The sequence below is a fragment of the Arachis duranensis genome, chromosome 9 (assembly GCF_000817695.3).
Source record: "Arachis duranensis cultivar V14167 chromosome 9, aradu.V14167.gnm2.J7QH, whole genome shotgun sequence".
NCBI lineage: Eukaryota > Viridiplantae > Streptophyta > Magnoliopsida > Fabales > Fabaceae > Arachis > Arachis duranensis.
This window is the reverse complement of record NC_029780.3, coordinates 113,526,400-113,541,092: the sequence shown is the minus strand read 5'-3', so window position 1 is coordinate 113,541,092 and position 14,693 is coordinate 113,526,400. Positions and strand designations below refer to the sequence as shown.

At 32.4% G+C, this 14,693-nt stretch overlaps 2 protein-coding genes across 2 annotated transcripts; both read left to right on the top strand.

Moving 5' to 3' along the window:
- The first annotated feature begins 796 nt into the window (after nucleotides 1-796).
- On the top strand, nucleotides 797-2,122 carry LOC127739560 (uncharacterized). The gene is made up of 2 exons (XM_016086690.3): nucleotides 797-1,012; nucleotides 1,653-2,122. Exons 1-2 carry the CDS (start codon nucleotides 797-799, stop codon nucleotides 1,959-1,961), a joined length of 525 nt encoding a protein of 174 aa, XP_015942176.1. The 3' UTR covers nucleotides 1,962-2,122.
- A 9,900-nt stretch (nucleotides 2,123-12,022) lies between these two features.
- On the top strand, nucleotides 12,023-13,296 carry LOC107467562 (uncharacterized). Its single transcript, XM_016086266.3, has 2 exons — nucleotides 12,023-12,236; nucleotides 12,880-13,296. The coding sequence occupies exons 1-2, from the start codon at nucleotides 12,084-12,086 to the stop codon at nucleotides 13,186-13,188; spliced, it is 462 nt and encodes a 153-aa protein (XP_015941752.3). The 5' UTR covers nucleotides 12,023-12,083; the 3' UTR covers nucleotides 13,189-13,296.
- The last annotated feature ends 1,397 nt before the right edge of the window (nucleotides 13,297-14,693 follow it).

Below are 14,693 nucleotides of genomic sequence, written 5' to 3'. Positions count from 1 at the left end.
TTTTTCTGAGGAATAAATTTGTCGGACCGCCAAATCTTTAGAGACCTATTTGAAGTATTACTCATTTTCTTTTATCCTTTCCGATTTATAAATGTAATATTTTAATTCTTTAAAATCTTTTTTAGTAATTTCGTTTTCATCTTAAAGACTTAGATAAATCCATCACAAATTCTTCCAAAATCCTAGTTATATCCTAATAATAATAATAATAATAATAATAATAATAATAATAATAATAATAATAATAAAAGAATTTTTTATCTATTAGTATTTAGTAGCACTCATCAATATGTGTAATAATTCCATCCATATCCATATTAAATTTACAAAAATAATAATACCATAAAAATTTATTGGTTTTAATGTTATTTAGTCATTAACTCAATTTATTTAATCTAATTTCTTAGTCTAGTAATCTAATAACATATTTTAACTTATACTTTTAAACATTATAGCTAACTGATGAACAAAAACATTAAATTATAACCGTTGCCGAGTATTTCTCCTAAATTTGAGTTTGAACTTTGAAGACTAATAATAATGACCTGAAAATACTTCTTGTCCACATTCAGATTATTTTTAATTTTGCATAAATATGCAGTAATGGCTCATTAAAAAATTGAGACTTGTTAATAAACGTGAGTCTTGAATAATGAATACACAGGGACAAGAAAGCATGCATGAACCAGCTTTCATTCTCAAGTCTGTGTGCTCAAAACCACCTTAAGTGGGTTTATATAAACCTCCCCTCACAAAAATCTTAAAACATATCTTAGACTCTCATCACTTTACTACAATGGAAACACCACCCACCATTAAATCACCAAAAAGTGAACCTGTTACCCCTAAGTTGAGAGATATGCTGAACATTGATGTTGATGCTAATAATGTTGTTGCTCATCCTCCGAACTCAATAATTACCCTTGATACACTTCGTAAATATTTTATGGTATCCTTTGACCTCAATCAACCTGCTGTTAAACTTGATCAGGGTGAAAAAGAAAACTTGATGGTAATAAATTAGTGTTGAATGGATGCATGCTACATTTGGTTTTTACAATTATTATTCGGGTGATACTATACATATAAGTATTTTTGTAATTAAGTCTAAATAAGTTGGCACAAATCTAAAAAAAATTGCATGCGTCACACATTTGTATAGTACAAAAAATTTTGTTGGAAATGTATTTTGTTGGTTTCGTGAGTAATTGTCCTAGGTATGTAGTCGTTCAAAAATTTTTATATTGTGCATCAAATTTATGTGTTATGCATATTTTGTTGGTTAAGTATCAATATTCTAGACACATGATTTTTCAAAAATTTACACTAAAATTTAGGCGTTGTGTACCAAATTTTTTATGTTGTGCACCTTAATTTTTATGCTTTGCATATTTTGTTGGTTGAATGTCAATATTATGAGCATACGGTTCTTTAAAAAACTCTGTATTGTGCACTAAATTTCTGTGTTATGTATATTTTTTTTGTTAGACTTTAATGTTTTGGAGATATAATTCTTTAAAAATTTAGTAGTTTACTGAACATATAAAAAAAGAGAAAAAAACGCATGCATGTGACTTGGTTGAAAAATAATTTAGCCAGCTAGCTTTGTTGTTATTATTTGCCTTTTTTATTGATTGATTGTATCTTTGAAGGTTGTTGAATCATTAGTTGCTAAGGGAAAAGAAAAGAAAAGCAGCAACATGAAGTTTATGAAGAAGAAAGCAATGATGAGAAATATGAGGATATCGTCAAGTTCTGAGAATGCTGATATGGAAAATGATGAAGATGTGGATTCATTGATTGTGATGGGATGCACTGATTGTCACATCTATGTGATGGTATCCAAATCCAACCCTGAATGCCCAAGATGCCAGAATCCCAACCTGTTGGATGTGCTTGAAGTGATGAACTTTCCTAAGACTGCTAAGCCTAATAAGAAAATGAGGATCAGTCGAATTTAATTTGGCATCTCTCAAATATATCTCTCTCTTAAAGTTTGTTAATTAAGAGGCTTGTTCTTATTATGTCCTTTTAATTACAACCTTTTTGGCTTATAGTCTTGACCGAGTCGTGGTCTATTATGCAGAATAAATTTGAATTATGCTGATTCAATAATAAGAATAATTTTACAATAATAATTTTCAGCATGCAGTATTCATAATACTTTAACTAAATTTACAATAATAATATCAACCACTTGTTTAAGGATTAACATATTTCATACATAACAGTGAAAAAAAGGATTATAGTTGAAAGCTATCCAATTTAATCATCCAACAGACATTATGGATACATAATCTCCCAACAACCACCTAAAACAAACACTCAGAGCCCAACAACAACATCAATGCTAAAGCTAAAACATAAAAACCAAAAACACAAAACCAAAAAAAAATCCCAACATGAAAGACACCAACTACAACAGCACCCCTGCCAAGAAACACCACCACCAAGATATCCCAACCTCAAATATGTAAAACCTTCCAAAAGTAACATAGAGCCAAAATAAAACATTGTCCCTCTCAGTATATGACGGAGGAGTTGATCAAAAAGTATTATCATTGGATGACACATGTCAAACAGACCAAAAATAGTAGCAACGAATATGACGCCATATTTGTCTTGAAGCATGAGACATTACGAGGGGGTTAGACAACATTTCATGTCTCTAATGCCAAAAGAACAAGTGGAAAGCACGGTAAATTCTTTACCAATTGTATTAACATTAATGATTTTTCCAAAGACTCTTGTACATTATATCTCATAAATTTTCTTCCTATAAGTGGTCACCATACATAGCATGATTCTTAATGAAATATGGTTTTAAGAACAAATATACATTTTGCCCCTGGATTTTGTGGTAAGCTAAATTTCTTATTCCTTGCCAATGGAGTTCTGTTCAGTAGAATTATTCATGTTGATTGATTTGACTGTAAAGTGTTCAGTTTAGTCCTTTTGCATGCAAAAAATATTTTTCTTGATGATTTAATATTTATCAGGTTTTATTTAGCACATGATTAGTGTTTGATTAAGTGGAAATGTTCATATTGATTCACCTGAATGTTTTTCATGTTTTATTCAGCATATGAATTGTATTCGGTTCGATGGTATTAGCCAATTAGATTCACTAGTCTGGTCGTTTGTGATTTAACTGATGTTCATTTTGCAGATGTTTATGTTGGGAAGCCATGGCGTGGACTACATTCTCCAAGGACAAAGAAGGCCTACCGGTTCGATATCGATCAGTATGTCCACCACCGTTGTTTCCTTGACAAAAGAAAACTAGCATCGCATCCATTTGTAAGTTGTCATTTCTAAAAGTTCTTCAATAATTTTCTCGTTTGCTATTGTTTCAACTGAAATATTGTATCATTTTCTCAAACTTTAGCTGTTTGTGCCAATTTATAACAGAGGACATTGGTGGTTGTGGATTGTCGATGTCAGAAAAAAATTCTATGTGCTTGACCCTGTCAATAAGAAGAAAAAGATATACCTGAATCGAGAGTGAAACTGAACAAATTTGTTGTAAGTTATTTTGTTGTAAGTTATTTTGTTGTACATTATTCAAATTATTCAGTACATGAAAAGAGTTCGGTTAAGTGGTTTTGCTTCTCTTTATTCACTTTTTGTGTCCCTTTCAGGGATTAATAATTTTTCAGATGAGGGTTTACGCTGGGGCGGAAGCTTAATGGAGGATGGAGAGGGAGAAAAAGCAGAGTATATCACGCTAAATGGTCAACGTAAAAGTACAAATCTTTCTCTTCTATAGTCCTATTTTTAATGTATTTTATTTTGTATACTATTAATCGTACTATACTCAATTCTTGCTTAACTATGATTGCAGCATATACGTCATGAAATGGCTTGAAACAATTGATCCACGAAAGATCAAAAGTAGGAAGAGATATCAATATAAAGCTTGGACACAAGTAAGTACTTTCTAAATTAATAAAGTTCTTTCATTTCTTATTTCGGTTGGTTTCATTTCTTATGTAACTAATTCTTTTTTATTGAAATGTAGGAAGAGATTGACAGCTTCAAGCACGAATATGGTCCGTATATCCTGTTGCATGGAATGAACAAAATCAGAGACCAAGTGATTTGGGCATCTGAAGCAATAAGACTCCCGAAGCCATCTGTTGCCCTCTCCAGCCCTTATTGTAAATTCTCATATGCGGATTTAGAGAGTAAATAGGATATACTATGATTCACTGGTTGTAATTAACAATATTTTGTTTAAGTTGTTTAAAAAAGCAAACAATGATTCTTTCATTGTATTCATGTGAATATTAATGTAAATGCTAATCTATATATCTAATCTTAATATCAATGTATATATCTAATGTTAATATTTTTATCTGATTCAAGATGGATTGCTTCTTTTCATGTCGGTTTGAGATGTTAATCAATATTTCTATTGGAACTGTCTGACTGCTATTTTGTTCCAACTTCACAGTGAATGGAATCAGCATATTTATCAATATATTAATAATCCTAAAAAATACAGTAAACTAAAATTAATACAGTTGATAAACCGAAATTTGCATATATCAATATAGCAGGGAGCTAATTATAAAAAATATTTCTATCAGTATTCAATTTTAGAAACACATGAACTCTCTGATATAGCACAATATATTGACTATTCAATAAAGAAAAAAAGTGACTTTTGAATAAAGAATTTCACAAAAGCAAATTTCAAAAACAAAAAAGTGACTATTTATTAAACACCAACAACAGTCAGAAATTAACCCTCCTATAACCTCAGTGAACCGAAATTTGTTCATGGGTGAAAAGAAATTTATATTAATAAAAACTAAAACTCGTATAATCCAATATGGGATAATTCATATCCGGTGCATTGTAAAGGCTGGAGCTTGACTAAATCGTTGATCCGCCATCTAAAAGGTTCAACTACAAAAGACATAATAAAATTGTATATTAGCAAAATACACAAATGATTTTTTTCTAATCGAAAGCAAATCAATTTTACCTCGCTTGGAGATGTCTTTTTCTTTTTCTTTTTCTTTTTCTTTTTCTTTTTTCCAGATTTGATCCAAGTATGTTCTTGGGCCAGCCTCTTGTTTTGATGCATGGCAGGCTTTGAAGGTCGTTCACGTCACTCAATGTCACTTCTTCGTGGGATAAAAAACTTTTTTCTTTGCTTCTCTCTTGATATTCTTGCATCTCAGTCATGACCTTGTCAAACGCCCGGTGCAGAAATCCGGTCAGCTCCTCAGACTCGGATGCAAATTCGCATGTATTGTGCGACCGAAACACCAAATCATTGAATCTCTTGCTTCTCGGCTCCAGTAGAGGCTCATCTTGGCTGCTCTTGATGTGTGTGTGCCTCCTCTTTATGTTCTTGCTCCACCATTCCAGCATGTATTTCGGTGCCACATTATCAGCTGCTCGAAGGTTAGGATGCTCAGGGAATGACGGCACAGTATGCCCCTTGACTCGAACAGCAAGCATTGACACTTTACCTCTCGTGATACTGCGTCGTAGGTGACAAAAACTTGTTGAATGTGGAGTTGGAAACCTGCTCTACGACTTTGTATGTTGTGAAACCTAAGGTGGAATGCATTGATCTTGTGATACAGTTCACTTTACCTCTGAATTGTGCTTGAACATCCCTGAACTTCTCGTGGGTATACATGTGCTAAAATTAGGCAACTATTGCTGATTTTGTTGCACACGGTATCACGGTGTGAAAATTTGTAGCGTCGAATTCTCTTTCTCTTTGCTCTCTGCTTGTTAGGCATTTGTCGTATTACTTCACGAATTGTCTTAGGGAGCTATTGCATGTGATGAACTTATTGAAAAATGCATGCATGCTCTCGCTCCTTTGTTTGCTTCTCATCACGGCCCAGAGGTGGTGATCCAGGTAAACTGTAATCTATATATGCCGATCCTCGTATAGCTCTACAGAATGAACCGAACTAGTTAGCTGTACTAAACCGAACTCTGTGCATGTTTTGACACAAAAGGTAAAGGCATGAAAATAATTCGAATTAAAACCTCGGTTACCTGAGAGCCACTTGTTGCCTCCGAGACCAAACTTTGTGATGAAATCGTTCCAGTTTCTGTCGAATGCATCTTTTGTGAATGAGTTCCAAATGATGTGACTCATCTCTTGTTCTATTTCTTCGTGTCACTTGTAGCCGTTTAGTTTGTTTGGACTCTTCTTCATGATGTGCCAGATACACCAGTGGTGAATTGTTGTTGGCATGCACATCTCAATGGCCCTTTGCATCGATGCATATTGGTCAGTGAGAATGCCTTTTGGTGTCTTGGCTCCCATGCAACAGAGCCAACACTCAAATAGCCATTTGAAAGATTGGATGTCCTCATTTTTCATCAGTGCGCATCCCAGAAGTGTCGACTGACCGTTGTGATTCACGCCCATAAAAGAACCAAAAACCATATTGTACCTGCATAAATGCACACTCTCACGAATTGGTGAACTGAAATGTGTACATAGGGTGAACGTATAGACTTACTTTGGGTGAACCGAATACCTGTTTGTGTTGTCCGTTGTGTCAAATGAAATGACATCTCCAAATACTCGCATGCCGCCCTGCTTCTTGTGTCAGCCCATAATGCATGTTTGATGGAGTGATCACGTTTGAAGTTGAGCTCGAAAAAGAAATTTTTGTTCTTCTCTTTCATTCTTAATAGGTACTTCCTGAATTCTTTGGCGTCGTCTTGTCCCCGGTCTGGATAGAAGGGGTGATTCAAAACAACATTGGAAATTGTCTAAAGACCCACGTCCTTCAATATGTGTACATATATCCTGGCTGGACAGTTTATGCTGGCTGAGGGATTTGTTTTCAGAGTAGGAGATATCTTGGATTTCCACCTCCCCTCTCTACTGCATATAATTAGTTGATTCTTAATCTTGTCTCCGTCCTGAGTTGTGTTCCTTATTTTCATAAAAAAATTGGCAAGTTTGGAATAATTTTTGTAGAACTTTCCAACTTCTTCTAATGTCTTGAAAATCATCCCGACCTTTGGCACAAATTGTTCATCCACAACACACTTGGTCTGCAGAATAAATTGAACATGTTGTTATGGTGAAACAATAATATAAAACTAGATGAATGACGCATTATCCATTATATATTCAAATTCAAATAGCTTTCTGCATAATGAACCAAAAACGTTATTATGGTGAAACAGTTCTATAGTACTGAGTGAACAAAATATAATCCATTATATAAAATCAAATTCAAACAGCTTTCTGCATAATGAACCGAAACATGTACCTATGGTGAAACAATTGTATAGCACTGAGTGAATGAAACATAATCCATTATACAAAATTAAATTCAAAACATCTTTGTCTACAATTTAGATATTATCAATTCAATTCAATTCATTTCAGATTCAGAACACCTCTATCTATTCAATTCAATTCAAATAAAAATAGCAGTTGCATTCCATTAAATTCGATTCAAAATTGAATAATCCTAACCTCATAAGCTTAATTCGTTTCAGAAGAATAATCCAAATTGCTTTCATTTAACTGATTTGAAGTTGATTTATTCATTATTTCAATTCAGAAGTTTAGATCGAAGAAGAAAATGAAGAAGAACAAGAACGACCAAGTTTATTACATTGAAGTCAATCCAGATCCATCACGAAGAATGCAATTAGAGAAGAAGAAGAAGAAGAAGAAGAAGAAGAAGAAGAAGAAAGAAAACGCGAGAAAGGACACTACTTCATTTTATATATTTAGTAACATTTGTCTCTTAACATTTGTTAAAATGTTAGCATTGTAGATAAAATATATTTTTGATAACGTTTACAATAAAATGTTAGTAAATATAGTTAATTTTCTTAAAAAATTTAAAGAACTATTACCTATTTCTATTCCTAAACACAATAGGATTCATACTCTCCCAAAAACCTCTCACAAACCATTGCATGTTTTCTCGCTCAGTGCTTTCAATCGGTGCTCAGAATCATTGTTTCCTTTGAAATCAAGAATAAAAAAACATTCTCCATCACAATTTCTTCCTCTCCCTCTTTCTCTGGATCGTGATTTGTTCTCCTTGAAACCTTTTTCAATCTCGATCAAATTCTAGGGCTTGATTATTCTCAATTCTGATTATTTCATTTTTGTTTCATGCTTGTTCCGATTTCTTTTTAATTTTGTTCCAAAAAATTACTTGCAGAAGAATAGTTGCATTATTCTAATATGATCGTAGTGTGCGTGAGTGATTGAATCAGAATTGCGATGAAAAGGGAAAATTTAAGAGCAAGCCCACTGGTCGCCACCAATTCTCCATGCCGGAAGATCTCCGTAAGCATCGCATGTTCTCACTCTCACTTTCACTCTCAGTGCTCTGAATCTCTCAATATTGCTCTGTCTCCTTCTCAATCTTGCTCATTTTATTTTATTTATCAAATTAAGTGGTTGTTATAATTCATTTGGTTCAAAACAACAGTGTTATGGTTTTCTAATTGAGAGTCTGCTAATTGTGTAAATTCAAAATAATTAAAGAAAAATGAGGAGGAACTGAAACTGGAAGCTCTTATTTACTACAAGGATAAGAGCCTCTAGCTATATTCTCTTGCATTGTTGCTCTTTATTCTCTCTTGATCTTGCCCCTTTTTTATTCTATCTTAATTTACTTTTGAAATGGTTGAGACTAGTTGACAGTAAACCGTTATATCTAAAAAAATGTGGTAGAACTAACTTTTTAATGTTCTTTACACTTTATTATATGTATCTTGAGATAAAATACTAGATAGACAACACACACACAGAGTAGCAACTAACAAGCACGTTTTGTTTTATTTGTTTCTCTCCTTAGTGGGGAATATGTAGCTATAGCTCTAATGTCTTGCAGTATGGGGTCAATTTCCCACAGCTTTCCTCTAGCCTTAACAGCCTCAATTAGCAGTAAGCAGTCTGTTTCAATGAGCACTTTTCCCATATCTAGATTTTTTGCCATAAGTCATCCCTGATTACTGCAACCATCACCCCTATTTTGCTGTGCTCTGAGAACGCTGCATCTGTGTTGATCTTGAGGCATTCTTTGGGCAATGGCCTCCACTTTACTGGTATGGTCCTTTTTTAACTGGTTTTGATTCTATTTGCTCTGTGGTATCCCTGGCGTTCTTGTATTCTGTTTCTTGTACTCTAGCTTGGATTATAGTGCTTAGAGGATCTGGTTTTAGATTGTGAAATATTGCTGCATTTTTTGTCTTCCATACAGCCCAGATCATGTGCCCCATGCTGCTCCATTTGTCATCCCCCTCTTATTTGCTCCCTTCCTTGATAATACTTTCTGCTTGCATTAGCTATTCCCATCTTGAAGGACAAATGCTACTTTCAACTGGATCATTTATCTTCATTCTTACTGGTATCGTGAGAAGATATTATCATTCCACTTTTAATAATATAACTTAAATTTGATAAAGTTTTTGTTATAAATGTGATTTTTATTTTTTAAAAAAGGTATTTTCTAAATAAAAATGACATTATCAATTTGAGAGTATCATAATAAAAAATGCTATTTGTTTTATTTGATGGAACTAGTTAGTAGTTAGCAGTGACCTGGTTGAAGGTGAGAACACGGGTCAATTCCATGAATTTGAGGTTATTAATTTATCATATTATTGTCTTAAGTAAGGCATAAAGTCAGTATTTTGCTTCTGTCCTTGATGGTGGTGTAGTCCTGCTATTATTATTAAGATTAAATTCAGATATGAGATTCAGAGTATTTTAACCACTCTTTCTATTCTTGCCTTCCTTTAATTACTTGCATTAGATACAGAGGTAGCATACTTAGCATGAAAACCTGGAGGTACCTTGTGCATTTGGGCTATGAGGTAACATATGTGCGGAATTTTGCTGAAGTTGATGACAAGGTAACCCCTTTCACCCTTCGTTAGTATTAATTTTGAAAAGTTTTCTTTGTAATCCAAAATATAACTGCGTGCTTCTATTTCTGTCAATTATAATTTGTTTTTTGATTTTAAAAAGTTAGCTATGTGCCATTGAGACATACATATATCTATCTTTTAAAAATTTCACCAGTCCATTTGTCCTACAAAATATAGACCTTGAAGCAATATTATTTTACATGAGTCTCTTATATTATTCTTTAATGACTATTTGTGACTGCTAATATCAGAATTGCTAAGATAATTAAGCGAGCAAATGAGATTGGTGACAATCTGTTGGACTTCAGCAACCGTTTTTGCCATGAATATAATGTTGATATGACTGATATTCAGTGTGAGAAACCTTCTCAAGAGCCTCGTGTTTCTGATCACATGGATGAGATAAAGAACATGATAAGTCAGGTGTAATTTTGCTATTAAGATCAGTGTCTTTTGCTTTAATTTGAGTCTTTTAATCGAATCATCCACAATAGCATTAAAATATTGAGTGTTTTGTGTGTTGTTTTATATTAGTTTATTTCTTTTCTTAAGTGCGTTTGGAATTGATACATTTCTATGACTGATGAGTAAAGTATCATTCTGGATACTCTAGTATATATTTGTATTTAATCATGTAAGCACATTGAAGAAATAGGAAAATTAATTTATTAGACCAATTTTAATGTTTAAATATCTTGACTTTAATTTGTAAAGTGGGCGTAGAATATGTAATTGAAGAAAAAAATTTTAATTTGATATTCTGTGCATTTAAATGTTACTAAAGATCTATTGCAATATTTTTTTGTTGTTATCAAAGAAAATATTTTGTAACATTTGTTAGAGTATTGTTATAGAATATCTATTGTAATATTTTTTTAAAGTGTTATTAGAAAGACTTATTGTGATATTTTTTAAGTGTTACATAAAATATCTATTGTAACATTTTGCTAAGTGTTACAGAAAATATCTATGGTAACATTTTTCTAAATGTTACAAAAGTTATCTATGGTAATATTTTTTAAGTGTTACAAAAGATATCTATTGTAACATTTCTCTAAGTGTTATCATGAATGGTCTATTGTAAAATTTTAGATAATATTACTATAGAATATCTTTTGTAACATTTTTACTAAATGTTATTAAATCTTCAGAAGAATGTTAGTAAAACTCTTTAGTAACATAGGGTATATTTAACATTTGTTAAAATGTTACTAATATACATAGGTAACATTTTAATATAATTTGGTAACATTTTTTAAATGTTAGTAAAAGTCAATTATGTAGTAGTGGGAGAATGACGAAGCCTATAACGGGAGCAGAGAAACAAAATGCAACCAAAGAAGAAAGTTTACATTGCAGCAGCAGGTTTACGTTGAGCAAAGGTCATACAAGGTTTACTTATATTAAGTGCGTGAATCACAAACGATTTGGAGATTGGAGGACGCGCGTATAGCAAAAAAGACTTGGATAACATCAATGTATTTTTTACATAGATGTGGAGCATTATTGATGATGATGATAATAATAATAATAATAATAATAATAATAATAATAATAATAATAATAATAATAATAATAATAAAAGAACTTTTTATCTATTAGTATTTAGTAGCACTTATCAATATGTGTAATAATGCCATCCGTATCCATATTAAATTTACAAAAATAATAATTCCATCAAAATTTATTGGTTTTAATCTCACTTAGTCATTAACTCAATTTATTTAATCTAGTTTCTTAGTCTAGTAATCTAATAACATATTTTATCTGATACTTTTAAACATTATAGCTAACTGATGAACAAAAACATTAAATTGTGATAGTCACCTGGTATTTCTCCTAAAGTTGAGTTTGAAGACTAATAATAATGACCTGAAAATACTTCTTGTCCACATTCAGATTATTTTTTATTTTGCATAAATATGCAGTAATGGCTCATTAAACAAGTGAGACTTGCTAATAAGCGTGAGTCTTGAATAATGAATACACAGGGACAAGAAAGTATGCATGAACCAGCTTTCATTCTCAAGTCAGTGTGCTCAAAACCACCTTAAGTGGGTTTATATAAACCTCCCCTCACAAAGATCTTAAAACATATCTTAGACTCTCATCACTTTACTACAATGGAAACACCACCCACCATTAAATCACCAAAAAGTGAACCTGTTACCCGTAAGTTGAGAGATATGCTGAACATTGATGTTGATGCTAATAATGTTGTTGCTCATCCTCCGAACTCAATAATTACCCTGGATGCACTTCGTAAATATTTTATGGTATCCTTTGACCTCAATCAACCTGCTGCTAAACTTGATCAGGGTGAAAATGAAAACTTTATGGTAATAAATTAGTGTTGAATGGATGCATGCTATATTTGGTTTTTACAATGATTATTTGGGTGATACTATACATATAGGTATTTTTGTAATTAAGTCTATATAAGTTGGCACAACTCTAGAAAAAATTGCATGCGTCACACATTTGTATAGTACAAAAAATTTTGCTGCGAATGTATTTTGATGGTTTCGTGAGTCATTGTCCTAGGCATGTAGTCGTTCAAAAATTTCTATGTTGTGCATCAAATTTATGTGTTATGCATATTTTATTGATTACGTATCAATATTCTAGACACATGATTTTTCAAAAATTTACACTAAAATTTAGGCATTGTGCACCAAATTTTTTATGTTGTGCACTTTAATTTTTATGCTTTGCATATTTTGTTAGTTGAATGTCAATATTATGGGCATACGATTCTTCAAAAAACTCTGTATTGTGCACTAAATTTCTGTGTTGTGTATATTTTATTGGTTAAATTTTAATGTTTTGGAGATATAATTCTTTAAAAATTTAGTAGTTTACTGGACATATAATAAATGAGAAAAAAAAAACGCATCCATGTGACTTGGTTGAAAAATAGTTTAGCCAGCTAGCTTTGTTATTATTATTTGCCTTTTTCATTGATTGATTGATTCTTTGAAGGTTGTTGAATCATCAGCTGCTAAGGGAAAAGAAAAGAAAAGCAGCAGCATGAAGTTTATGAAGAAGAAAGCAATGATGAGAAATATGAGGATATCATCAAGTTCTGAGAATGCTGATATGGAAAATGATGAAGATGTGGATTCATTGATTGTGATGGGATGCACTGATTGTCACATCTATGTGATGGTATCCAAATCCAACCCTGAATGCCCAAGATGCCAGAATCACAACCTGTTGGATGTGCTTGAAGTGATGAACTTTCCTAAGATTGCTAAGCCTAATAAGAGAATGAGGATCAGTCGAATTTAATTTGGCATCTCTCAAATATATCTCTCTCTTAAAGTTTGTTAATTAAGAGGCTTATTCTTATTATGTCTTTTTAATTACAACTTTTTGGCTTATGGTCTTGATCGAGTCGTGGTCTATTATGCAGAATAAAATTGAATTATGTTGATTCAATAATGAGAATAAATTTACAATAATAATTTTCAGCATGCAGTATTCATAATGCTTTAACTAAATTTACAATAATAATATCAACCACTTGTTTAACGATTAAAAGATTCTATACATAACAGTGGAAAAAAAAGATAAGATTATAGTTAAAAGGTATCCAATTTAATCATCCAACAGACATCATGGATACATCTCCCAACAACCACCTAAAACAAACACTCAGAGTCCAACAACAACATCAATGCTAAAGCTAAAACATAAAAACCAAAAACACAACAAAACCGAAAAAACAATCCCAATTCCTAACATGAAAGACACCAACTACAATAGCACCCCTACCAAGAAACACCACTACCAAGATATCCCAACCTCAAATATGTATACCCTTCCAAAAGTAACACAGAACCAAAATAAAACACCATCCCTCTTAGTATAAAGATGAACCAAGAACAACCAAACATAATGATTCCTAATAACATATATCCTCTTCTCCCATCTTTTTACTCCTCCATCCCCCATATTTTTTACTTGAAATATCCTGTAGATTGGTTCTGAAAACTCTACCACCAAGAGAAAGAGAGGTAGCAGGGAACATATGTACCACCAAACATCCCTAATAGCCAGATGAAAACATCAATAGTGTTGGGTATGAGGCAGAACAAACTAACTAACTTTAGCTGACTGCACAAGCTTTATCATGTGCAATCTCAATACTCTTATTACTCAAAACATCAATCCTACTGCTTGAGCTTTGAAAATCTGCGGGACAAACTGGAAATTGTTATATGCCAATTGGTCCAATTACAAGAGTAACAACTAAGAGAATAAAAGAAGGTTTTGCAAACATGGCTAAATCATTTGTTCAGAAGATGCATCAATAATTAGACAAGACAATGACTAATAATTATGAAAAGTCAAATGTCTTATTATTTACAAGATGCATTGAAGACTCTTGTTAATTAAAATGAATTAAATAGGAATTACTTTAATTTTTTTTGTATACTAGAGGCCCTAAGGTCAGGAACAAAACAAAAAACAAAACAAATTAATGGGAAAAAGAAACCCCACTTCTATCAACAAATAAAATTAGAATGGTCTCCTTGGGAGATTGATCCTAAGTATCATGCTCCTTATTCTGATTTAGCAGCAAATTTGCAATTCCTTAAGCTAATTGATTAGCCTCTCTATATATATGTCATATGTGCACTTGCCATTCCCTGTTGAGAAGCTTTTTGATCCTTCTGATTGGGTGGGTTAGAGTTGGGTGGCATTTTGGAGGGTTCTCCATCAAATTTGCAGCTGCTTGAGAGTTTGTTTCTGGCTCAATCCTTCTAAATCTTTTCTCCCATGCTATCTCC